The sequence below is a fragment of the Ursus arctos genome, unplaced genomic scaffold, assembly GCF_023065955.2.
Source record: "Ursus arctos isolate Adak ecotype North America unplaced genomic scaffold, UrsArc2.0 scaffold_33, whole genome shotgun sequence".
Classification (NCBI taxonomy): domain Eukaryota; kingdom Metazoa; phylum Chordata; class Mammalia; order Carnivora; family Ursidae; genus Ursus; species Ursus arctos.
In genome coordinates this window covers 12381990-12408851 of record NW_026623019.1, presented here as the reverse complement: position 1 = coordinate 12408851, position 26862 = coordinate 12381990, and the positions used below count along the sequence as shown (strand labels likewise).

Here is a 26862-nt window from a genome sequence, read left to right as displayed (position 1 = left end):
CCAAGGAAAAGGAAGCAGAGGTTTGTAGGTGATTTCTGGAAAAGTCTTCCTTTCCTAATATTACTACCCTCTCTTTCTTCTTGTCACTTCCAGTGCCTCATTTTGATTGGAAGGTTGAGATGAGGCTAGAGTAGAGTTTCCATCTTGAGGCAACAAGGAGACCATAGGATCAGGGCCACTCACTGAGGTTGGCAGAGCAGAGAGAAAGAAAGGGGTAACTCGAGACAGCTGATGACGCTGAGGAGTTGCTTTCTTAGACCACCTCAATGTGAAATTTTTTGAGGGAAAAAATGAATTCTTATTTGGTAATCTCTGAAGTAGATCTTCTGTTTTGTGCAGCTGGAATTTATCCCTAACTGGTGATTCTTTCTGTTTGCTGATGGCATGCTAATTTGCTTTTCATGAATTATCTGATTGAGCCCTAACACTAGTGCTATCCTGTGACATACAAATATATCCCTCATTTAAGAGATGAGGAACTGTTAAGTGACTTGTCTGTGATCACAGAGCCAGTACATGGAATATCCAAGATTTAAAAAACCAAGGCAGTCAGACTTCAGAACCATTGTGTGTCTATTCATACCTTCATATCGTTCTATGATGGATTTCAGGCTCTTTCAAGAACTCCATAAAATAAAAGACATTAATATAAAAAACCCCAAAGTATTGCTGTACAAGAAATAATACATTTCACTAGGAGGCAAAAACCAAGGGGCAGTGACGGGGGGACAGAACACATAGTCACTCCAAGAAAGATCCACAAACTAATGTCTGAGCTTTCTGGTAGCTAAGGGAAGGTAGGATATATTTTTGTGTGAGAAGAAAAAACAAACCCATTCTTAATGGGAAACAAAGCTTTTCCATGGTAAGTTCTAAAAGCAATTGCTAACGTATGGTTTCAGGTGGGACAGAAACGTGATTAAGAGACCATGGTGGTTGTTTTTTTTGTTTGTTTGTTTTAAGATTTTTATTTGTTAGAGAGAGAAAGACTGAGAGGGAGAGAGCACGAGCAGGACAGAGGGAGAGGGACAAACAGACTGCCTGCTGAGCAGGGAACCCGACTTGGGGCTTGATCCCAGGACCCTGGGACCATGACCTGAGCTGAAGGTAGACGTGTAACTGACTGAGCCGCCCAGGTGTCCCAAGAGACCATGTCAAGACACAGATTCCTGGAAGCTGCCCTCAGAGATTCTTACTCAGTGGGTCTGTAGTAGGGATTGAGAATATGCATTTATTCCCTGCTTCTAGGTATTACTGATTCTGCTTGTCTGTGGACTGCATTTTGAGTGGCATAGCTACAGGACGCAGGTCACAAACTTATATACCCAGAGGCACCAGCCAAGTAATATAAAGGATCGAAGACAACAGGGAGGGGTTGCTGCTATAGCCAATCAGGAACTGAATGCTTCATTTTAAAGGGGTAGCTGCTTCTCAACAACAGCCAGTTGTTGCCTTGTGAAAATTCAGGCAAATATTGCTAGATCTTCACCATTTCAAGAGAAACCCAAATGTTTCAAGATATCCCAAATGTTATCAAGAGAAAGTTAACATGAATTGTCTATTTCTAAAAATACTGTCTAGCCAAATAATCCATTTCTCTCTCTCTCTGTCTCTCTTTCTTCTTCTCCTCCTCCTCCTCCTCCACCTCCTTCCCTTCCTCCTGCTCTTCTTCTTCCTTTTCCTCTTCTCCTCCTCCTCCCCCCTTCTTTTCCTCTTCCTCCTCCTCCTTCTTCTTCTTCTTCTTCTTCTTCTTCTTTTTTTTTTTTTTTTTTACATAGGCTCCACGTCCCGTGTGGAGGCCAGTATGAGTCTTGAACTCACAACCCTGAGATCAAGACCTGAGCTGAAATCAAGAATTGGATGCTTAACCAACTGGGCCAACTAGGTGCCCCTAAATACACCCATCTCTTAATAAATGGGCTGTAGGGGGTGAACATATCTTATGGCTTTTGTTGTAATTCCTCTGTATTATTGTGAGTTTTGTAAAATATTTTCTGCATGTTACTAATACACCCATTCATGGTTGAGGAATTCCTCCTGAGATAATGTGTGTTTATGGTTTTATTTATGTCAGTGACTTAAGGCCCCTTTCTGTTCCTAATGTGGAGGTTCTTATATAAGGGGTAGGCAGGTGGCCAGGCTGCAAAAACTCACTCCAGTACCTGAAAGCTGAGGTGTTTGCTTCCATTTCCTTGGAGATCAAGGATTAATGGGAAATAATTATAGGGGTCCAAATCTTACAGATGAAATTCTTCTAGTTTTTGGTCCGGATTCCCTGCAAATATGAGCTAGCAGATTTCACATAATCTTTTTTTCAAGGTAAATTTTTTTCTTCCATAAATGGACAGAAGATAAATCTCTTCAAAATTTGTAGAGTACTTTCTCTTTGTTGACTGGTGATATGCTGATATACTGTGATAACACCTTTATTGTTGCTTTGATAATTTCTTTTTGTTTTTGTTCTCTTTTTCTAGAACTGCTAATATTTAGATATTGACCTCTTAGACTGATCCTCTAAATGTTTGCTGTGTAGCTTTTATGTAGATACTCATTATAAGATAAAGGAAGTTCCCTTCTGTTCCCATTTTGCTAACAGCTTTTTTGTTTTAAGTCATAAATGGGTTTTTAATTTTATCAAGTGATATTTTTGCATCTATTAAGATTTTCATGATTTTCCTCTTGTTAATATGAAGGATTTCTTAGGTTGATTTTAGCACATTAAATCATCTCCACATTCCTAAAATAAACCTTATTTGATTAGGGTATATCATAATTTTTATGTATTTGTTAATTTGATTTTCTAAAATTTCTCTTTATAAGGAATTTTAGCCTAGAATTTTCTTTCTTATAATGTATTGTCAGATTGTGGAAGCAAGTTATCCTGGCTTTATCAAATGAGTTAGAAGTGTTTTTTCATATTTATTCTCTGGAATAAATAAGGAATATTAAATAATATTTTTATTTCCTCCTTAATTATTTGTAGGATCACTGATGAGGCCAGCTGAACCTACAGATTTCTTTGTAGAAAGATTCTTTTTTTCATTATTATTATCATCATTTTATTTAAATTCGATTTAGTTGACATGTAGTGTATTATTAGTTTCAGGGGTAGAATTAAGTGATTCATCAGTTGCATATAACACCCAGTGCTCATACATCAAGTGCCCTCCTTACTGCCCATCACCCAGTTACCCCATCACCTCACCCAGCAACCTTCAGTTTGTTCCCTATATAGTTAAGAGTCTCTGTGGCTTGCTTCCCTCTCTGTTTTTATCTTATTTTATTTTTCCTTCTCTTTCCCTATGTTTATCTGTTTTGTTTCTTAAATTCTACATAGGAGTGAAATCATATGGTATATTTCTTTCTCTGACTGACTTATTTCACTTAGCATAATACCCTCTAGTTCTATCCATGTTATTGCAAATAACAAGGTTTCATTCTTTTTGATGGCTGAGTAATATTCCTGTGTGTGTGTGTGTGTGTGTGTGTGTGTGTGTGTGTGTGTGTGTATACACATCTTCTTTATCTTTTCATCCATCGACGGACATCTGGGCTCTTTGCATATTTTGGCTATTGTGGACATTGCTGCCATAAACATTGGGGTGCATATGCCCCTTCGAATCATTACTTTTGTATTCTTTGGATAAATACCTAGTAGTGCAGTTGCTGGGTGGTAGGGTAGCTCTGTTTTAAACTTTTTGAGAAAGCTCCATACTGTTTTCCAGAGTGGCTGTACCATCTGTTGTTTCCTGAGTTGTTAATTTTAGCCATTCTGACTGGTGTGAGGTGGTATCTCATTGTGGTTTGTTTGTTTGTTTGTTTGTTTTTAAGATTTTATTTATTTGAGACAGAGACAGAATGAGAATGAGCAGAGGGTAGGGGCAGAGGGAGAGGGAGAAGCAGACTCCTTGCTGAGCAGGGAACCCGACACAAGGCTCGATCCCAGGACCCTGAGATCATGACCAGAGCTGAAGGCAGGTGCTTGACTGAATGAGCCACCCGGGCACCCCTCATGTGGTTTTGATTTGTATTTCCCTGATGCTGAATGACGTTGAGCATTTTTTCATATGTCTGTTAGCCATTTGTATGTCTTCTTCGGAGAAATGTCTGTTCATGTCTTCTGCCCATTTCTTGATCTATTTATTCTTTGGCTGTTGAGTTTGAGAAATTCTTTATAGATTTTGGATACTAGCCCTTTATCTGATATGTCATTTGCGAATATCTTCTATTCTATAGGTTGCCTTTTAGTTTTGTTGTTTCCTTTGCTATACAAAAGCTTTTTATCCTGATGAAGTCCCAGTAGTTCATTTTTGCTTTTGTTTCCCTTGCCTTTGGAGACGTGTCTAGCAAGAAGTTGCTGCAGCCAAGGTTAAAGAGGTTGTTGCCTGTGTTCTCCTCTAGGATTTTGATGAATTCCTGTTTCATATTTAGGTTTCTCATCCATTGTGAGTTTATTTTTGTGTATGGTGTAAGAAAGTGGTCTGGTTTCATTTTTCTGCATGTGGCTGTCCAGTTTTCCCAACACCATTTGTTGAAGAGACTCTCTTGTTTCCATTGGATATTCTTTTCTGCTTTGTCAAAGGTTGGTTTACCGTAGAGTTGAGTTCTCTATTTGTTCCATTGATCTGTGTGTCTGTTTTTGTGCTAGTACCATACTGTCTTAATGATTATAGCTTTGTAATATAGCTTGAAGTCTGGAATTGTGATGCCTCCACCTTTGGTTTTCTTTTTCAACATTCTTTTGGCTATTCAGGGTCTTTTCTGATTCCGTACAAATTTTAAGATTATTTGTTCTAGCTCTATGAAAAATGCTGATGGTATTTTTTTTTAATTTTCTTTATTTGTTTGACAGAGCAAGAGAGGGAGAGAGAGAGAGATCATTTTATCTTCTATACCACTGATCATCTGCTTTCTTCATCTCTGTTTTTATGGCCTGCACTTGGGACTGTATCTTGGTTATAGCACTTTTAATTTTGGCCTGACTAGATTTTAGTTCTTTTATCTCTACAGTAAGGGATCCTCTAGTGTCTTCTATGCTTTTTTCACATACAACTAGTATCCATATAATCATTGTTTTAAGTTCTAGTTCAGACATCTTACTTACATCTGTATTGATTAAATCTCTGGTTGTAAGTACTACCTCCTGTTCTTTCTTTTGGGATGAATTTCTCCATCTCATCATTTTGTCCAGACAAGAAAAGAAGAAAGAAAAACAAAACCAAAAACAATTATAACAAAAACAACTGCAAAAAAACCGAACAAACAAGCTATATCCTGGGTGTGTTTTGGTCAGCTTGTTAAAAGAAAGTAGATCCCAAAATAAGAAAGCAAGAAAAAATAAATAAAGTAAAATACAGTGAAAGGAAATAAAAAATATATATAAAGCATACATAAAAATTAAAAAAGAATAAAAAAGAATTGAAAGAATAAGAAAATAATAAAAAACTAAAGAATAAAAGTATAAAGGTTGCTAGATACTATTTTCCCCTAGAGCTGAAGCTTTGCAGCCCTCTATGATCAGTAACCTTGGTGGGAGGGAGTTCTTTGTGCTGATCTTCTGGGGGAGGGGCCTGTTGCACTGATTCTCAGGTGGACTTGCCCTAGTGGAAGTGCGCCTCCAGTGTGCAGGGTGGCAGGGCTTGGTGTAAGCGGCTCCAGATTCCACTAGGTGGTGCCGTTTTGCTCCCTGAAGGCTTTTGGCCCTGATGGGTGGGATTAATATGGCAGCACTCTGCTCTCTAGCCCCAGAGCTGGAAGTTTGTGCCCCCCACTCGTCAGTGAGTCTTCACAGAAGAGCAGTCAGTCACTCTTGTCTCCCTGGTTTCCGTCAGAACTCTGTGTTCACCCTGCCTGTGTCTGAGCATTTTTATCTTGGGCACACGACTGAGTTTTAAAACTCCAGATTTTAGGGACTCCCGGGGAGCGGACCTGCTCTATTCCTTCCCGGGAAGGGTCTTGCTGTGCTTCTGTCTTTTGCTCGGACCCGTCTGAGGAAAGCAGTCACACAACTGTGCAACGGTTTGCAGTTTATGGCAATACAGAGCAGAAAGCCAGCTTGTAGACTTGCTGTTCTCAGCTGGCTTCCAGGTGCCTATGCCTGAAAACCATGCTGTACTTAGGCACCAACCGATCTTCTCACAATCCAGGGGGTCCTCAGATCATGGTGTCATACATGGGATCCTGCCCTGCTTCACTGCCTGAGCACCTTTGCTCTTATTTTTCTAACTTTTGGAGATGTATTTTTAGGTCACTGATTTTTCAGCCTTTTCTAATAGACGCATTTAAGGTGCTACAGTTCTCTATATGGACTGCTTTAGAAGCAAATATGTTTTGGTATGTTATATTTTTTTGCTGTCATTCAGTTAAAATACTTCTAATTTCCGTTGTGATTTCCTCATTGGCCCACAGATTATTTAGAAATATATTGCTTAGTTTCCAAACATTTGTAGTTTTCTTGCTATCTTTTCATATTGATTAAATGATTAATCCAACTGTGGTCAGAGATCGTTCTCTATATGGCTTTAGTCATGTCAAAATTTGTTGAAATTGGCCTTATGACCCGGCATATAGTCATTTTTTGGTCTATGTTTCTATGTACAGGTGAAAAGAATAAATATATTACAGTTGGTAGCTGAGTGTTGCATAAATGTTAATTAGGCCAAGTTGGTTAATAGTGTTAAAATCTTCTACAATCTTATTGACTGTCTTATCTTCTTATTCTATTAATTACTGAGGATTGAAATCTCCAATTATAATTGTGGATTTGTCTGTTGCTCCTATTTCATCAATTTTTTTTGTTGTTGAATACAAATTAAAAATTTTTCTGTCTTTTTAAAAAATTTTTTATCCTCCTAGTTGACCCATTATTATTATGAAATGTCTCTGTTTATCTCTAGTAATTTTCTTACCTTAAAACTTACCTTATGTAATATTATTATAGCTAAGTGAGCTTTTATTAATTGACATTTGTGTGGTTTATATATTTCTATTATTTTGCTTTTTTGAAATATATGTTGCTTTTTCCCCCTCTCAGCTTTGTTGAGATATAACTGACATATAATATTGTGTAAGTTTAAGGTGTACAATATGATGATTTGGTATGTATATATTGCAAAATGTCATCATTTTACTTTTATTCATTTTATATCCTTATATTTAAAGGGTGTTAAGTAGCATGTAGTTAGGTCTTGGATTATATCCACCCTGAGAACTTTGACATTTAATTGAGGTATATTGTCCGTTTATACTTAATACAATTACTGATATACTTTAGTTTATGTCTACAATCTTATTATTAGTTTTTTATTTGTCCTACCTATTTTACATTTCATTGTCTCTCTTTTCTTGCATTTCCTTTGATTAAATATTTCTCATTATTCCATTTTCTCTCTAGTTGCTTGTTATTACTACGTTCCTCTGCTCTTCTTTTAATAGTTACCTAGAAATGACAATCTGTATCATTATTTGTTAGAGACTAATATCAATTATTACTTTTAATACATCCAATACAGTGCATGAAACTGGGAAGAGTTTTCATCTCTTACCTTCACCTACTGGTGTGCTAGTGCTGGCTTATATCAGCTCCTGAAGGTTGATTGATAAATTTTCAGAAATTTTGCAAACCAATTGGTAAAACATTGATGGTTTGCAATTGGCCATGGTGGGGACTATTTATATTACAGAATCTGAAATAGTCAGAGTAAAATATTTTGTGTTTTCTTGAGAACTTGTTTAACATCTACCACCACATTAGTGTCTCCATCCCCAGTTATGGTACTGTTTCCATATATTTTTCCATATATTTTAATCATATGTTTAATACTATATATTATTCTGCACAGTTAGTATTCATATATAAATGGAATGACTAGAATCATAGATCCATGACAAAACTTCCTGTGTATTTTAAAATCAGCATATTTTCCATAGCACAAAGAATTGAAGTACAATGAATAATTATCTAGCCAGTTGAATTGACATACATTGTGGGCAGAAGCTTTGTCTGATTTTGACTCCTTTTCATGTCAGCAACTTGAGGAATGTCAGTTGTCCTCTTAGGCATTCAGTCCAGTGCTTGCTGAATGAAAGACAAATTTAATAAACATATGATCCATAACCTATAGATAATAGAGATAACATTATCTTTGATGCAACTATTACTACTAATATAATAACATTAAGAAGGGAATCCCTTTTACTGTATACCTGAATACAGTGTGTGTTCAGTAAATATTTGTGGAATTGGTGAATGAATAATTCAAGCCATAAATGAGCACCTATCCTCACCAGCATAATCTTTTCTAAAACTGGGAGTATTCCTGTTTTATCTCGAAAAGTCTATTCATAGTTCAGGCTTTAGCCCTCTCTAGAAAGCCTTTCTTGACTTTTCTAAGCTCATGGTAGGTGTCCCTTTGTGCCTCCACACCATCCCAGACTTTCTAGTATGACACATTGTAATTGCTTGTTAATTATCTTTTTATTTTATTTTATTTTTTTAAAAAGATTTTATTTATTTATTTGAGAGAGAGAGTGTGCGCACGTAAGCAGAGGGAGGGAGAGGGACAAGCAGACTCTGTGCCGAGCATGGAGCCTGATGCAGGGCTCGATCCCACAACCCTGAGATAATGACCTGAGCTGAAATCAAAAGTTATATCCTCAACTGACTGAGCCATCCAGGCACCCCATGTAATTGCTTGTTTAATTATCAATCAATTCACCATTCTGCACATTTTGTAAAGGCAGGGATCATGGCTCTTTTGTTCTATAGTAGATGCTAAATACAATTAACTTGAACATACGAATTATAGATTTTCAATGGCAGGTGCTCGATCTCATTTGCCTGTTTTTACTTTGCAATGTAGGCATAGTACTACATTGCTATATGGTTTTCAGTTAATAGTTTTCATTTGCAATTCCCTCCCCATTAGAACGTACTCAGAAAAAAGAAACTGCTTTCGACATTAATTTTGCAGAAAACCTAGAAAACCAATCTTGGCTTAAACAGCCACACGATGATATTAGAAGTATTTTCTATTGTAGCTTTCCAGCTTTTGTTATTCTTTAACTACGTAGGTACTGAGCCCTTTTGGCATTTCCAAGAAAAAAAAGGGAAAATGTGGCCACAGAACACATCAATTAGAGGATTTCCAAACATTTAAGTGGTATTGGATGGTGATGTTTAGCAAAACTTGGGCAGCAGTGAACCAAATGTGATATCAGAATTAAAGTCCGGAGTTTTGACTCTCAGCTTCATGGTTGCTCAGCAGGCAGAAGGCCTTGGAAGCTGTTCGTTGTGCCCCCTGTAGTACCTTGGTCCACGTCACACCTAAGAAGGCAGAATCTAAGTTTTTAAATGCAGTCAGCATATTTCCACAAGCCTGGGCTCCATTGAACAATTGCTCTAACTGCAATAACAATTTTCCCTTTGTCTTGCCATTGTCAAAGCATATTGAGAAAGTTTAGAAACGAGGATTATGTATTTGGCACTATGCAAAATTTATAGAACTCCCTGGACATGGCCTTAGGCTCAGAACCAGTTGGCAACTGCAGTTGGTTGGAAGGTTAGTTATATTTGTAAAGGTTTTAGTTCTTAGAAAATCATACTCTGGGAATAATGAGTGGCCAAAAAAACCTCAAAAAACAAAACAAAACAAAAAAACCCAACACCACCCCCCAAGCCCAAAACCCCTGTCTAGCTTGGCTGGGATGAGGCTAGTCATGTCATCTGTCTTAAATTTGTGGGCAATGGAAAGACATTAAGCTCCATTTTTAATGATTATAGGTCATGATTTCCATAGCCTGACTGCATTTGGCAACATATTATTGTGTTATATGGCACATAGACAGTTTTGAAACCTAAACCACGAGATTTTCCTCCCCCTTATTTTTCTTTTTATTTGCTAATCATAGCTGCTTTGTCTAGAACTTCTTTTTTGCTGTTCTGTTAGGGAATCTTAAGCAGACTTTCCTTAGGGAGGTTTCTTCGGGTTGGTCACTGACCATATTCTTTCTACTTAACAGAGCACTTTTAATGACTAATTGAAACCAGTAGATGGTCTTTTGTCTAGTTTGGAGAACTGGTTCGTTTCTGGTGGCCAGAAGTAGCCAGGGCTTTGAAGCGAGATGGAGCCTGTGTTTACTATGAGGGAGGAAGGTTTGCTGCCAGATCAAGTTGGAAGAGTGCCTGCTCTAAGTCACATGCCACATTATTTATCTAGCTCCAACTTCTGTCATCTCTACTGGGCAAGTGATATTCTCCCCATCTCACACACATAATTGTGTGTGTTTATTTTTGTGTGTATGATATGGGGATACAACGGGAACCACGTATCTTTTTGATTTTCCAACAGTGTCTGATGCCTATTAAGTTCAGAAAAAAGGGGCGCCTGGGTGGCACAGCGGTTAAGCGTCTGCCTTCGGCTCAGGGTGTGATCCCGGCGTTATGGGATCGAGCCCCACATCAGGCTCCTCCGCTATGAGCCTGCTTCTTCCTCTCCCACTCCCCCTGCTTGTGTTCCCTCTCTCGCTGGCTGTCTCTATCTCTGTTGAATTAATAAATAAATAAAATCTAAAAAAAAAAAAGTTCAGAAAAAAGCTGAGGGGCAATTCAGGGTTACTTAAAGGAAGCAGAGTGAAAGTCCCTCTGTCTTAGGCATTCTCTTCGATCTGTGCACCATATAGGCTCCCACCTTCTCATCTCTGAGCCATCAGCCCCAAGAAAGAATGCCTGCACAAACCTGCATCCTTTACCTCCTTTCCCTTATTCTTTCTTGATCCACTCTGGAAGGGGCAGCCTCAGGATAGATTTCTACTGTTGGAAGGAGTGTCCTCTCTACACTCCAGTAGAACCTGTCTGAGGCCATTTGACAGAGGTCTTGATATTGGAGCCACAGGGTGACTTGCAACTATGGATTATTGAGAATGAAAACACATTGGCTTAATTCCTCCTCCTTGAAAATAATGTCCCATTACACGCATTTAAAAAATGGGGTCATAATGTTCATTCTTTTAACCTACTTCAAAATATATATCATGGACAGCTTTCTGTGCCCTCAAAAATAAGTCTACATTGTCATTCTTATTGATGCCATACTATTCTGCTGTAGTTTATTTGACCTTTTGTGGATATAGAAAATAAAAGATTTCATTAATAAAGCTCTTTTGTAATAGAGCTCATAGTAGATGCTATGATTTATTTGAGGCCAAAAAGTGCTACTCCTATACTTTGGCATATTCTTTTTTAAGATTTTAAAGAAATTCTAATTCTCTTAAGGTTTTCCAGAACATTCTAAGTAAACTTAATGCTCGTACCAGCTGTTAACAGTCAATTGCTGGTGAGGTTTAAGGTCCCATAGAGAAGATTACAATCTATTTCAGGAAAATTCCCTAACTTTCAAGATAAACTGATAAACAATTTTTAGATACCCAAATCTGGCTAAATTTGGGCCTAGGTCCTCTGGACAAATGTTGTGGGGCACCACCATTATTAATGTGATGTCAGAAACAAGCCTCTTGCCTTAAAATATTTTGGAAATAATTGAATACCCTGAGATCCCGTGTATAGTAACCTCATTATATTACCTTACATTTTTTATCCTGTGGTTATGGAATGCCATTGCTGTTGGCCTCATTTATACTAGGGTATGAATGAGTTTCAGAAGGCTTGTGGATTTTTTTTTTCCTCCCTTCTCTTCTTGAAAAAATGTGAGAGGAAAAGAGGATAAGCATATTGGATCCCTAATGTAGGAAAGTGGCCTGACAAGTGTGATGGGGTGGGTGGGTGGGGGTGGAGATTGGGGTCTGGGATAACTACAGGGCAGTTTGCCCCATCCTAATTTTGTCCATCACAATTTCTGATGGGGTCATAGATAAGAGCGTAAATTTAAGGCCTTACTGGCGGGAAGGGGGCAGTTCTCACATCCCATGGACAGATCTGTTAAAGAGCTTGAAGAACAAGACTGATTTCACAAAGTTGCATTGAGGAATGATGCTCTTCAGCATTCAGCAGATGGCAGGCAGTCCCTTTTATGCGATATATTGCAGTAGGCAAAGGAACCAACCATAGGCAAAAGAGCCTAAAGATGCTATGCAGGTACTAACTTACTGACAGTTGAGTGCCCCCTAGGGGATGGCCAGTGGAGAAGATGGTCTAGGTTCCTGAGTTCTGGCCCCTTTTCCATTTTTCCAGTCCTTGGGGCAATGCCTGATGCCACGTGGGGATAAAAGGAGCCTCCAGGCTCATAATCATTCATAACAGAGCAATGAGAGTTCCAGCTCTGTTTATGGCCAGCAGTTGTGAGAATTAAGGTGAGCGGCAGTACTTCGCCATTGATGAGGTGGTACAGGGATGTTAGCAGTCATTACAGCTGTGACCGTTCCCTGTAAGGCTGTCTGAGATCTTACTTGGGAGAGAATGTAATTCTATTCTCATAACAACCCTGAGAATAAGGGAAGAAACTATTTTAATTTTACAAAATGAAAACAGCTTTATTTTTTGTCCGATTGTGGAAATAATACCTATATAGAATATCTCCCCCCCCCCAAATAAGTACAACCAAGGAAAGGGAGTACATACTTAAAATTTTGACACATATCACCAAAGAGCCCTTTAAAAAGATTCAGTCAATCAATATACTTACCAGACATGTATGAGAGAAGCCTCCACTCTTACAAATGCTGGGTTTTGCCCATCTTTTTAATTATAGCCAATCTGTTGTTTTATTTATATTTCTTTGATTACTAATGAGGCTGAACATCTGTTCATATAGGTATTGGCCCCATTTTTATTGAATTACCTATTCATATCCTTTACCCATTTTTTTTTTGTTTGTTTCATACTGATTTGTAAGAATGTGATGCACTGCTCATATTTACCCTTTTCCTGGTGCATATGTTGCAGATGTTTTTCTCCAAGTGTCTTTTATTCTGCACTGAAATATTTTTGTTACTCAAAAAACTTTGTTTTATGTAAATATATTAATATTTAAATTTATAGTTTCTTGTTTTTTACCATGCATGGAAAGAATTTCCTCATTTAAAGATGTAAAATTAGGGGCGCCTGGGTGGTGCAGTCGTTAAGCGTCTGCCTTTGGCTCAGGGCGTGATCCCAGCGTTCTGGGATCGAGCCCCATATCAGGCTCCTCCGCTGGGAGCCTGCTTCTTCCTCTCCCACTCCCCCTGCTTGTGTTCCTTCTCTCGCTGGCTGTCTCTGTCAAATAAATAAATAAAATCTTAAAAAAAAAAAAAGATGTAAAATTATCTGGGGCATCTTGGTGGCTCGGTCAGTTAAGCATCTGCCTTCAGCTCAGGTCATGATCCCAGAGTCCTGGGAGTGAGCCCCGTGTCGGGCTCCCTCCTGCTCAGCAGGGGGTCTCCCTCTCCCTATGCCTGCTACTCCACCTGCTTGTGCTCTCTCAAGTAAAAAAATAAATAAATAAAATCTTTTTAAAAAAGATATAAAATTATTCACCTGTACTTTCTTTGAAAATAGGATTTATTGGGTGCCTTCATGTCTTTGTTTCATTGCATGTATAATTTCATTAAATTTGCACCAAAATCTTATGAGGTAAGAATTGTCATCCTCTCCATCTTACAAATAAAAACCTCGCAGGTCAGAAAAATGATTCACTCAGGGCCACCCAGCGGAGAAGCGGTAGATTGACCACTGGAGGTCTGATCTCTGGCTTTATAGAATATGAACTTTTCAACTACTTCATATTCCAGAGATGATCCTGCCTGCAGATATTTAATTTGAATAAATTCATAAGTTAAAAGAAAGCTATTACAAATACTTTCCCAGAAAAAAATGCCCAATTCTGAAAAGAATTACTTTAATAGCTTTATGCAGGCTGGATAATAAAAAGTAGGAATAATGGCTGAGAATGCCAAGAACTAGTTTATACAGTAAGATTTACTGATTTCTATAACTTGGCGAATGGAATATTTTGGTTATTCAAATATTCCAGTTAAAATAAAATGCAGGACAGTGTCCTCATGAGCTAATGGATAAACATTCTGAGATCCTTTCTGGGCAGAAATCATATTCTTCTTTAATAACCAGGAATAAATGAATGAATGTTACGTCTCCATCTACAATAGCCCCTGTCTAGGGGTGACATTTTATTTCTACCCTGTCTACACATTTATTGTGTTAATTTATTTTTACACCCAAGCCTTGGTTACATACCTATTCGCTTTCAATTCAAGTGCTGTTTGATACCATACTTAATTGTTTTCTTTGAATTCTTTGTCATGTTACACATTTGTGACCCATTTCTAGCCAAATCAAACCAGTGAGCTGTGAGATGTTCTGTAAATGAATTATCTAGGTTCTTGCTAAGATGAGAACTGTTGGCAAGTTTTTAAAAACTATCAAGTATGGTAAGATATTGGTGTGGAGATGGGTCTTTTATGTTGATACTTTGATCCTTTGGGTACTTTCAGAGAACTTGTACAGGAAATGAGATGTTTTAAAATTACATGGAAAAAGAGTTATTAACATTCTTTTGAACATTTCGTATCACAGAGAAAGTAGAGCTTTTTCTTGACTGGTAATTCAGGAGTGGAGGGTGATTCCCAAAATTTTAAAGCCAAGAAAAAAAAATCACATGGGGTAATAAGGCAATGGGAGACAGTTTTAACCATGATAACATGAGAAAGGGTTGCAGAATAATTTTAATTTGCTAAAGAAATGTGTGTGTAAGACACAATATCCAAGGAAGTTCTTTGTTTTTGTTTTCATTTGGGGTGGAGGTTGTGGTTAAAAAAATAATTTTATATACTTGATTTAATGACATAAAACGTAATTTATAAGTTATGACAAGGGAAGTTTGCAGGCTACTTATCCATCAAGTAAGTGGATACAGTGAAGGCAAGAGGATGTGAATCCAATCTTTGTTGTCTTCAAGGAATGTCTCTTGGACATCAAAAGTCTAGATAAATTCCTTTGAATAAGCAAAATTTGTTTTTGCTTGCTTCTTGTTAAAAACATGAAAGGGAGAGGGAGAGAGACTCTGACTACTGGGTAATAAGTTAATTTCTCTTGGGGGTGATCTGTCCTTGGTGGAGCGAGCTGGAAGATGATAACATGAATGATGTGTGGGTAGTGGTTCTGTTTACTAAGATGGGACAGAAGAAGGAAGGCTCAGGGGAAGTGGACTGGAGTTCGTGACAGGGGTCTGGACCGGGCATACAGATTTGGTAGTCATTTCTTGATTGATTTAGTCAACAAATATCTATGGCGTATCTACTAGGTGCCAGGCACGTTTGGGGGAGCAGTATTGGCTGTTCACTGTAGCTTTACCCCATAGATAATTGGACTAATTGGGGGAGTGCAGGGGAGCATGCTTTTTCTCTTCTCACTTCCCTCATTTACTCCCTGCTAAGGGAGAGAGAAAAGGTTCAGCAGTAGCTCAGAACTTGAAGTTAATGGACTGCATTTTACTGTGGGCAGAGCCGCTGTATTAATGGTGTTATTAATGGCATGCCTTCTTCTTTTTCTGCTCTCTGGATCCATGATGCTCGCAGTTAAGGACTTTCCCCTTGTGTGCAGAACAGCTATTCCCTTTTGCTGGTCTGCCCCCGTGGGTCAGACTGGGCTGCCAGGTGGCGACTGCAAAGCCGTATCAGCTCAGGGTGAAGCTTTGGAGTGAGCGTGCTCTGTCTGTGGCCGTCTCTCAGCTCCTCTGTGTTGGGGCTGGGGAAGCAGGCCTGTAATCTGTGTCCATGTGGGTAGATACGTAAGTGGATTTGGGGTTGCCTGTGCAGTGCTGGCCTTTATTGCTCACTTATTCCTGGCATAGCAGCGTCTCGGGGCTCAAGGCTGGGAAGCAGTGGGTCCCTTGAGCCTGAGCTGTGTTTCCCATTCCAGCTTTTGCTAGAGCTCTGCTCCGCCAATACCATTAATAAACAGCATGTTTTATTTGGCTTGTGATGTTTATTTGGCCAGTGCATGCTCTGTTGGCCAGGCCTTGAAGGGAAGGAGGAGAGAGGAGTAATTCAATTCAATTCAGCACAACTCTAAGGGCATTTGAATAACATGTAGGGTCCCCAAAGCCTTGATAATAATATACACAAGCCAGGAACAGTATGTAAAGTGAGAAAAGAGGGGAAAAGGTGACAGAATCCTAGGAAAAATGCCATAACATTCAAGGGGTAGGTATTATATTACAGAACTATAGTGACAGAAGAACTAGTGTAGGGAGTGAGATGGGTGTGGATAGTGACCTGTGGACACAGACACCAGGGGAGGTTTTCTATTCATCTTGTTTTCACTTTTTGTAGCTTGCTTTTTTTTTTTTTTTTCCCACCATAACAACGAGCGGTAGCTACTTTTATGGTAATAAAAAAAAACTTAGGGTTTCCTGGGTGGCACAGTCTGACTCTTGCTTGGTTTCAGCTCAGATGGTGATCTCAGGGTCATGAGGTCAAGTCCTGCATTGGGCTCCACACTCAACATGGGGTTGCTTGAGTTTCTCTCTCTCCCTCTGGCCCTCCCAGCCATGTTCTTTCTCTCTCTCTCTCAAATAAATAAATACGTACATACATACATAAATAGAATCTTTTTTTTTTTTTAAGATTTTATTTATTTATTTGACAGAGCGAGAGACAGCCAGAGAGAGAGGGAACACAAGCAGGGGGAGTGGGAGAGGAAGAAGCAGGCTCCCAGCGGAGGAGCCTGATATGGGGCTCGATCCCACCTGGGATCATGCCCTGAGCCAAAGGCAGACGCCTAACGACTGAGCCACCCAGGCGCCCCAATAAATAGAATCACTTTAAAAAAATAAAATGTTAGCTGATTCTAAATTACTGCTATCTCTCTATGGTCTCAAGGAAAGAGGAATCTTCCTTCCACCCGGGCTGCAATGAACAAACCCACTGTCTGAATGCAGGTGCACTAGTAGAGTACTTCTTTTGCAGATAACACATGGATGCAACAAATTGGGATTCTGAGAAAATTCATTTTGTGAGGAACCATCTGGGGACAATAAAATCTGAGGTCAGGAAGCATGCTCCACAGCTGGAGAAAGTGAGTGCAAAGGAAGAGGAGAAACCTGATCTAAGAATAAAGGAATTTGTCCATTCAACAAATACTCACCGTGCGCCTCTCATGCAGCAGATTCTGCGTGAGGTGGTGGGAATACAAGGGTGCACAGGATCAGTGTGATTTCTGCCGTCACTGACCTACCGTACTAGCGAGGATGCACCAGTCGGGAAGGGTTGAACAGCATGTAAACGCCGTGATGGGGGCGCCTGGGTGGCTCAGTTGTTAAGCGTCTGCCTTCGGCTCAGGGCATGATCCTGGGGTCCTGGGATCGAGCCCCACATCAGACTCCCCCCTCCACTAGGAGCCTGCTTCTTCCTCTCCCACTCCCCCTGCTTGTGTTCCCTCTCTCGCTGGCTGTCTCGCTCTCTGTCAAATAAATAAATAAAATCTTTAAAGAAAAAGAAAAAAAAAAAAAAGGAAACGCTCCTCCTATAAAAACAAAACAAAACAAAAACCAAAAAACGCCGTGATGCACCGTGGCTCCAGGAGCACCTGGAAACATCTGAAACAGACCGTGGGGAGAGGTGAAGCAGACAGTGGTGGTCAAGAAGAGCATAGAACTCTGCTGTGGACCTAACCCTTCCCTAGCTACATATCAGGAGGTTTCTCCCCAGACAAGGAATGGCATTTTCCCTGATAACTGCGTATGCAAGGTTGGGAAGCTTCTCCATGGATGCGCTGGTGTTTCCATGACTGATAAAGAAATGACGGTTCTGCTAATCAACAAAATACCTAAATATTATGAGTACTTGGCTCAGCATCCGAATATGCTTTTTAGTTTTGTTCCAGAAACCTCTTTCACTTTAGAAGCTGTCTGGTTTCCACACCTAAACCCAGCTGAAAAGCTAATTTATGAACAGAGGATGTCGGATGCCAAGACAGACAGGCCGTGCCATAGCAGCTGTAGCAGATTACAGCCTGTTAAGTTTGTAAAGACACATGTCACTGTGCTCTTCTGCTTCGAGGAAGCCATATGCTCTATTCTCAAATGTTTTGGGTCTGTGTTCCCCCAAGGTTTCAGCTCCATGGTGGTGTGTCTCGTTGACACGTAGGGAGCCAAGAACATCAGTGCTCTGTCTCCCAGGCTTAAAGAAAGGGCAAAATGCATGAGCAGGGGATTGGAACAAAGACCAGGATTAAAATGTGTAGGCCCAAGGTTTTACTCTCATTGCCATATGCCTCTGAGCCTATGATCTGCCTAAAATGTTAATCCAGTTTCTGGTAAGCTTTTCATTTGTTAAGTGTGGGGACTGGTGTGTGTAAAATGGCCAGGCTAGCTATATGAGAGGCTTGCCTCTGCTTTTGGGTTGAGAAATGCAGGGAGGTTTTTAAGAGAGCATGACAGTAGACCCTAACCACTCTGGGCCAGGTGGTGCGGGCAGGATGGACGCTCTGAGAAGACTATGGAATGGTAAGTTTGGGAGGATTTAACGAGAGAATTGTCATGAAGCACGCATACATACATATATATATATATATATATATATATATATATATATATATATATATATATATTATATATATATGTAATTTATAATAAGCATATAATAAGCACTTAAGTAAATGTTCTTCTTCTTTCTGGATATAATTTCTCTTCTCACCCAAGGCTTCAGATCGTACCAGCTCTTCTGCCAGCTTGTTTGGGGACATAGAACACACTTGCTGGAAACAGAACTGTGGTGACAGGCCACTTATTCTGCTTTGGCTTTCAGGGCAAGGGCGTAGTTTTCTCAAACCAAACGATGGTTCTGGGGCATCCTTGACCTTGAACAGAAGTACCTCCCAGGGTGGTTCAGGGCCCGCATCACATCTGGTTACCCAGTCAGTGCCTGAGGACAGATGATCAGAATGTTGGGTGCAAAAGAACAAGGTGCGGTGTGCCTGGGTGTCTCAGTTGGTTAAGCATCTGACTCTTGGTTTCGGCTCAGGTCATGATCTCATGAGTCGTGAGACTGAGCTGTCTGCGCTCAGTGGGGAGTCCACTTGAAGATTCTCTCCTGCTGCCCCTCCCCCTACTCGCGTGCGTGTGCACATGCGCCCACATGCATGCTCTCCCTTTCTCTCTCTCTCAAGTAAAAAAATCTTTAACAAAACAAAATGGCAAGGCTTTCAGTTATAACAGCATTCCCTCCCTTCCCTCTTTGCTTTCTCTTTCCCTTTCTCCTTCTCTCCCTCCTTTTCTCCCTCCTTCCTTTTATTCTTTTCCACCAGAAAAAGGAAGCAAAGCAGAAACAATTTAGGAGTAGGAAGATACCTGAATTAGAAATCTTAGTTCAGCCATGTACTAAAGCTAAGTACCAAATGTTGCTCCTCAAACTTCCTAGAAGCAAAGCAAAACTACTCCAGCATGCAGAATTTGAAAATAGGCTATCTTGGCAACTTGGAAATAAGACATTTGTGAATCATCCTAACCCTGGCTTGCCCTGTAGACTGCATTGTTTATGCAACCAGAGGCAAAAAGAGATAAGAAGAGTGTTGTTTCAGTTTTCATTCTCTTCATTGCTCGGTTTCTTCTTCACGTTGATGACTATTTGTAATTATATAAAATTGCCTGTTTACTGGTTTCTCTGATTAGACTATAAGCTTGTTGAGGGCAAGGACCATGCCTGTGTTGTTTACTATTGAATACCTATTGCCAAGCACAGGGACTTTTTTATAGTACGATTTTGGTGAACACATGAGTAAATGAATGATTTTAAAAAGGTGCAAACATAACATACACAGATGAGTAAATGAAGTCCAAAGGAGCCCACCAAGAATAAGATCAAGAATGAGATTAGCTTGTATGTTAAAATTTGAGATCTAAGATCAATAATGGCTTAGTAGCTTATAGTTTTGCATATCGATCTGCTTCCAATGGACCCAAGATATTGAAGAGTAAATAATTAGGAGGACGTTGCCAAATTATAGCTCTCCTGCATACATAACTTACAGAACTGAGTATCACATTTGTGTTGCCTTTCTGTCAGAATATTTATAGACAAGCCCCCTAGAATTTCTTCCCCTTAGGTGAGAAGACAGGAATGATCCTATGGATGAAAAAAGAAAGGGATGACTTGTCCAAATCCAAATGGTGAGTCAGTCACAGATCCGAGAAATGACTAATGAGCTATGGGAACCTCCCTGAGTCACTGAATTCTTCTGAGCCTCATCTGGCAGGTGGGTGTAATAATAGATGCCCTATCACTTGCCTCATAGGGTTTTTGAGAGGATTAAATCTCCTACTAGATGCAAAAGCCTTTACACATTACATAAACGTACGATAAGAAAGTGTCGTGTTTTGTTTTGCCTGCTAGCATGCAGTTCTCTATTACTTGAGGAAGCCTAAATTGCTGAATTAATAAACCTAAAAGAAATGGCTCGAACAAAAGAGAGATTTCTTTCCTTCCCATATAACAGTCTGGGCTGATTTTGGTGGTGGCAGTGGTGGGGGTCTGGCAGTGGGGTAGAGTCTTTCCACATAGTCGTTCAAGAACTTAAGCCTGACCAAGGCTCTGGCATTCTCAACACATGGCTCATGGTTGCTCTGGGCTATGCCATCTTCACTCATGGGAGTGACCGTGAGTTTAATGGCCCAGGCCTAGAAATTGTACTGATTGCCTTGTACTCATTGGAGAGGACTTTGTCACATGGCCACACCTAAGGGTACAAGAAGCTGGGAAATGCAGCACAGTTGGACAGCCTTCTGCCTTCTTCTACAGGAGGATGTGAGAGTGGATTTTGGTGGGTACCAGCAGTCTGTGCCCTGGATGGGGTCACATTCTCCCTTTATAGGATCTCACATTCTTTACAGTGGTCCAAGACACAAATACATTTTATGATTATTGGATTCATTTTGCCTCATAAGACAAGGGCAAGGGTCCCATCTCTTGTTCATCATGATCGCCATTACTTGACATAGTGCTAAAGTCATAATAGACCTTCGATCAAGATTCATTCCACGAGAAAGGATATATGAATGTATCAAAGACATTGGTTGATTCTAAAGAACCTCAAATGAGACTGTCTGCTTGTGTCCGGTGAGGTGTTAGAGCCTTGCGCTCATCAGGTATCTTTTGCAACTTTTGAAACACTTTGGGAAAGGGGTGTGGTAGGCAGAATTCTAAGATGACCTGCAATGACCCTCACCCTTGTATAATCTCCTCTCCTTGAGAGTGGCTGAAACCATTAAATATGATAATAATTAAGTTATGTTATTTGGCCCAGATGACTTTGAGAAAAGGAAATTATCCTGGGTGGACCTGTCCTACTCAGGTGAGCCCTTGAAAGGGACTGGGATCTCCTTGAACAGGTTGGAAGTGTGAGAGGTATTTGATGCAAGGGAGACTCCCTGTTGGTGGCTATGAAGATGGAGAGGCCACATGGCAAGAAATACAGATGGCTTCTAGGAGCTGAGAGTGGCCCCAACTGACAGCCAGTGAGATAATGAAGACCTCAGTCCTACAACCACAAAGAACCGAATTCGGTCAACAACCTCAATGAGCTTACTAGTAGATTTTCCCCCATGGCCTTCAGATGAGAACTCAGGCTGGTTGATACCTCAGTTTCTACCACAGAAGACCCTGAGCAGAGATCTCAACTGAGATGCCCTCAGACTTCTGGTCTTTAGAAACCATGAGCTAATGAATGGGTGCTGTTTTAAACCACTAACTTCGTGGTAATCTGTTAGGCAGTACTAGGAAGCTAATACAGGTTCATGTGTGCTTACTGGGATGGGGTAGAAGTTGGAGGATAGAGAATGATGTCTGCTCCCCTGAGGGCTTCATAGGTTTGGTGCCTGAAACTTAAGTAGGATAACTAACTGTTCTAGTTTGCCTGGGACCAAGGGTTCTCAAGTATGTGGGATTTTCAAAACTAACACCAGGACAGTCCTGAGAAACGAGGCAGTTGATCCCCCTATACACTGTCGGAGTTGCTTTGTGAAGAAGAGGTACAGTGAGCCGTGGTGGTTAGCTTTCTTCTGTTTAGCAGAGAGCAGGAATGCGATGCTTGCTTCAGCCCACAGTGGCTTGTTTTAGAACCACTGACACCGGTATGATCGTGGTGGAATCTGGAATAGAGGCTGTGATGAGGTCCAGCCCTCCAGAGACTGTAAGTAGCAGATTTAAGCGAGGAATCCCTGAGGGAAATTATATGAACGTCTACTGTAATCACGGGGGCATCTCCTGGGCCTTCTAGAATTAATCATCTATATCTCTGAAATGTATCCATAGCTCCTGCACAACGCAGATATGGCACGTGCCAGGGAGATCTGCATTCTCATCGTCAGTGTGACCTGACAACCACAGGCTCATGAAACGAAGGTGTACACGCATCCACTGTGCTGGGTGCTGGGCTAGCCGTTCTCAGATGTGCTAGGGTCACAGCGTCTTACGTGGTGGATACCGTAAGCCCCATTTGGATTATAAGCAATCTGAGGCTTAGTGAATTTACATAATTTGCGTAGGAATGCCACCTGGGGCTATTTTACATGTATGCTAAATCTCCAGGAGATACTAAAAACAGCTCTAAGAATCAGTACATATAACATCTTCAAAACTCTGGAAGGACTACTAGGAGAGCCCAGTGGTAATTTATCTTCTGTAGTTGCCTTTGTTTAGCTTAGGAGCTTGGAGCTCTGTGGGGAGATGTAAGGTATACATTGAGTTTGAAGGGCATCTACGTAGGTTTCGGTCAAGGACGACTTAACTCCAGTATCTGACCAGGAATGCCATTATTTTTTTATCATTATTTTATCATTTATTTGGGGGGAGGGCAGAGGGATAGAGAGAATTTTAAGCAGGCTCCACACTCACAACCCTGAGATCATGACCTGAGCCAAAATCAAAAGTCAGACGTTCAACTGACCGAGTCACCCAAGTGCCCCAGGAATGCCATTCTTTTAAAGGCATTTGGAGATGGATTGAGTGAATTAAGTAAAGAAACAAGCATTAGCACATATCGTTTTACCAGGTTACTTCATAAAACACAGAATATCTGACAAAAAATCAGAAAAACATCTTGTTTCCTCTGCATCTGCTTCTTATTTGTAGTGCCAGGGCTAATAGCAACCAGAAAAGGAGCATCCCTCCTCCTAGCTCTTGTTTGTGAAGAAAATAGATGAAGTTTCTCATTTGTCAACCAAGGGCCACTGTGTACATTCGGGCAGGCTGTGTACTGCACAAGAGTGCTTGGTATAACAGGCATCTTCTTCTGATTTGCAAAGAATAAATGCTCAGTGAGCTAGAAGCAGCCCTCCTAAGCCCATGTGGTTCCGTGCCTCTCTCTTTCCATATTCAGGCAGAGCAGAACTAGGCTCTGAAGCCGAACTAGGTCCAGCGTATGCTGGTAGCTGTTTTCTGTCTGTTGGGGAGGGAAGGGTGTGGGACAGATGAAAAGAACCCACCTAGCCCCAGAGGTTGGGAGTTATAATTTTCACGTCCTATTTCCAGTTAGTACATTAGAGAACATAATAAGGGGGTAAAAGGAAGATCTCCTTGTGCTACTGAGAGCTGGACCTGCCCCCAAATTTATGAAGGGCCCTGAATTTTTACCTAGAAGTACAAATGATAACTCTCTTCAGTTTCTTCTAACACAACTTGACTTTATTTTAAGTGCCTAGTGACTGGACACTTAGTCCATTTTTGCTAACTTCAGTTATGTCAGGTTTCAATTCAGACAATTCAGGTCTTGCCACCTCTTCCCTCCCCCACCTCCACCCCCATAAAATGAGAATTTATTTTCTCTCTTCTTTTCTCCTAGGGGCTTAAATCTCATGATGGTACTGCAGGGAGGGTGGGCAGTCCCTGTGATTGGCAGCTGTCTCTTTGCTAGGTAGAAGATTGAAGTCATCCCATGTGGACTTTGGTATTTCACATCTGTGCCCTTTGACCTTCAGCCCTGCCTTAGTGTCAGGGTCCTCAGGCTGCATTTGTTCCTGTCTGCAAGGAGCTGCCCAGTGGGCAAGCCTTTCTCAGCCACTTCCGCAGGCTCTTGGGAATACAGGAAGGTTTGAACTCTTCTCTCATACCACCCCAGGTGTGTGCAAGAGTCTGGAGGCCCCTCCTGGAAAGTAAGTTCAGGTCCTTTCTGCTTTCCAGGCCCCACCGCAGTGTGGAGTTTGCTGTCTCTCCCTTGAGATCTGTCCCAAGAGGGTGGGCACCTGGTGGGGACACTTTGCAGGGTCTGACTTTTTTCCTTTTTCTTTGCTCTTTTAATCAAATTTGGGCTGGAGAACTGGCTTTTAAGTTATCTATTATTAATAAGGTAAACTTTTCCTCTTGGTACTTAAAACTGAGATTTGAGACTCAGAAACATCTTTCTCACCTTATTACCTGTGCTGAGAATTTCCGAACTCTATGCGGAGACAGCTGAGACATGACTTTTCTCTGTTGTTCTCCTGTGGCCTGCCTTCCCTAAGACATAAGCCTGGAGGGCCTGAATGCATCTGAAAAGAGGGAGTAGAAAGCCCAGAGCAGTTAATACTGAAATATTCCTCCCTTACATTTGCTCGCATGAAATCAGGGATCTTGACTGAGGCTGGTTAAGAGTAGAGGGAGAGCAGGATATAGGTCATGTAAAGAGCTTGCTTGCTGACAACCCTAAGCCCAGGCAAATTGTCCTTGGCCTGAGGGTGAGTAGAGATAATTAACCCAAAAAGGTCTAGGAAGAAGCCTTGCAGAGCAAGAGAGAGGCAGTGGGCAGAGCCAGAGGAAGGGCAGAGGTTTGAAAACTTACCTACCATTGAGGTGCCTGGCTGGCTCAGTTGGTGGAGCATGTGACTCTTGATCTCAGGGTTGTGAGTTCAAGCCCCGCATTGGGCGTAGAAGTTACTTTAAAAAAAAGTATTAAAAAAAAAGAAAAGGAAAATCACCTATGGCAGCATCTGGAGAGAAAATGTTGTTGTCCTCAAAAGAGTGCATTGTGAACAAATTTAAAAAAGGAGAAGAAGGCCTGGCAGTGTTTGTCCCCTATTTAATGATACTTGAAGGAGGAGAAAATGCAGATGACCTTGGCTTAATTCTGTTCACTTAGGTATCATTTTCATCTCTCTTGGTGCCGCAGTTGAATCTCAGATGAACTGACACGTTTGGTCCTGCCTTCCCAGCCTCCAAGGTTTCCTCTGCTTCCAGATACTGATATGATTTTTTTTTTTTGAAAAAAAAATTTTTTTTTTTTTTTTTAAGTAGGCTCCATACCCAGCATAGAACCCAATATGGGGCTCAATCTCATGACCCTGAGATCAAAACCGGAGCTGAGATTAAGAGCCAGACACTTAACCGACTGGGCCACTCAGGCGCCCCCCCCAATATGATTTTTTAATCTCTTTGATTAACTATGTGGAGAATGCAGATACCTCCTAGACTTGATGGTCTATCAGCCTTAGATTTTGAAAATGAATTATGTTTTCATCTTTTTCTATTTCTTTTTTTTTTTTTTAAGATTTTATTTATTTATTCGACAGAGATAGGGACAGCCAGCGAGAGAGGGAACACAAGCAGGGGGAGTGGGAGAGGAAGAAGCAGGCTCATAGTGGAGGAGCCTGATGTGGGGCTTGATCCCATAACACCGGGATCACGCCCTGAGCCGAAGGCAGACGCTTAACCGCTGTGCCACCCAGGCGCCCCCATCTTTTTCTATTTCTGATGATATTTTGTTGAAAAATTTGGAGAGGCTACATTGGGGCCACCATCCTAAACTGGATATCCCATTGTAAGTTATTTTTAATAACATTTAATAATAATGCAAATAAATATTTTTATTTGGTAATTATTAGAGGGATTTAAGATATTGAAAAACCAATTAGTTGTTTATATGTGTAAGTCATTAACATTGGAGTCAAAGACAGCCTAAAAAAGTAACTTTTTTCAAAATAGTTAAAAGTGACAAAATGAGTATATATGAATACTGTGAGTCTGTGTAGGCTTTTTTTTTTTTTTTTTTTTTAAGATTTTATGTATTTATTTGAGAGAGAGCAGGAGAGAGGGAGAAGCAGGCTCCCTGATGAGCTGGGAGCCCAACCTGGGGCTCGATCCCAGGACCCTGAGATCATGACCTGAGCTGAAGGCAGACACTTCATCGACTGAGCCACCCAGGCACCCCTTTATAGGGTTTCTATTGCACAACTCAGGGGATGAATGATGCCCTTGGAGTTGATGAATTCAACAGCTCAGGGTAAAATCAACCACTAAATCTACCCTTTAGTAGAATAAAATAAAAATAAAAATATTTAAAACTGGAAATTCCTGTCACATACTGAGATCTAAAACCATATCTGATAAAAAAAAAAGACATTAAAGAGGTGGCAAATGATTTTCCTTTTATGTAACTGATGATGGACAGTGGCTGCCTGAGGAACTGTGTTAAGAAGGATTCTGAAGCCCCGTCTAAACCTAGAGGGAAATGGGTCAGGATCAATCATTCATGGTTGTCATAGGCACTGAGAGAGAAGTAACTATCAAGACCTGTGTCAAGATTTTGCTCTCCTTAGTATAAGAGAAAAACATGAGTAAAGAAAAAGAAACTAGCATAAGCAATATGTAAAACTAAATGCATTAGTTTCAAAAAGTCCAAAGATGTCTTTTCCCAAATAATGTGTATGTACAAAGTCCTGTGCTGTGAGCTCTGGGGAGAAAAGCTGTTCAGTGAAGCTGAGATCCCTTCAGATCCTTGGACATCCATCCGTCAAGCTTGAATGCCAAACGCTTTTACTTTTATTTAGGCAGAAGAATTTGACAGTCCTTACACAGTGATCTTACTGAGCATTTTGTAATGTATCAAATTTAGGGGACTTCACAATGACGAAAAGGAATTCCTTTAGTGTGTTCATTTTAACAATG

At 40.5% G+C, this 26862-nt stretch overlaps 1 protein-coding gene across 2 annotated transcripts in view; it reads left to right on the top strand.

Moving 5' to 3' along the window:
* Positions 1–26862, top strand: part of CEMIP2 (cell migration inducing hyaluronidase 2) — a 191401-nt gene that overhangs the window by 137031 nt on the left and 27508 nt on the right. The window contains exon 25 of one of the 2 annotated variants that reach the window (XM_057305541.1): positions 1779–7381. The exons of the other annotated variant lie outside the window; for it this stretch is intronic. Within the exon in view, the coding sequence (XP_057161524.1) occupies positions 1779–1808 (30 nt within the window). The 3' untranslated portion in view covers positions 1809–7381. Of the gene's footprint in view, positions 1–1778; positions 7382–26862 lie in introns of those variants that run through there. 2 annotated transcript variants of the gene reach the window in all.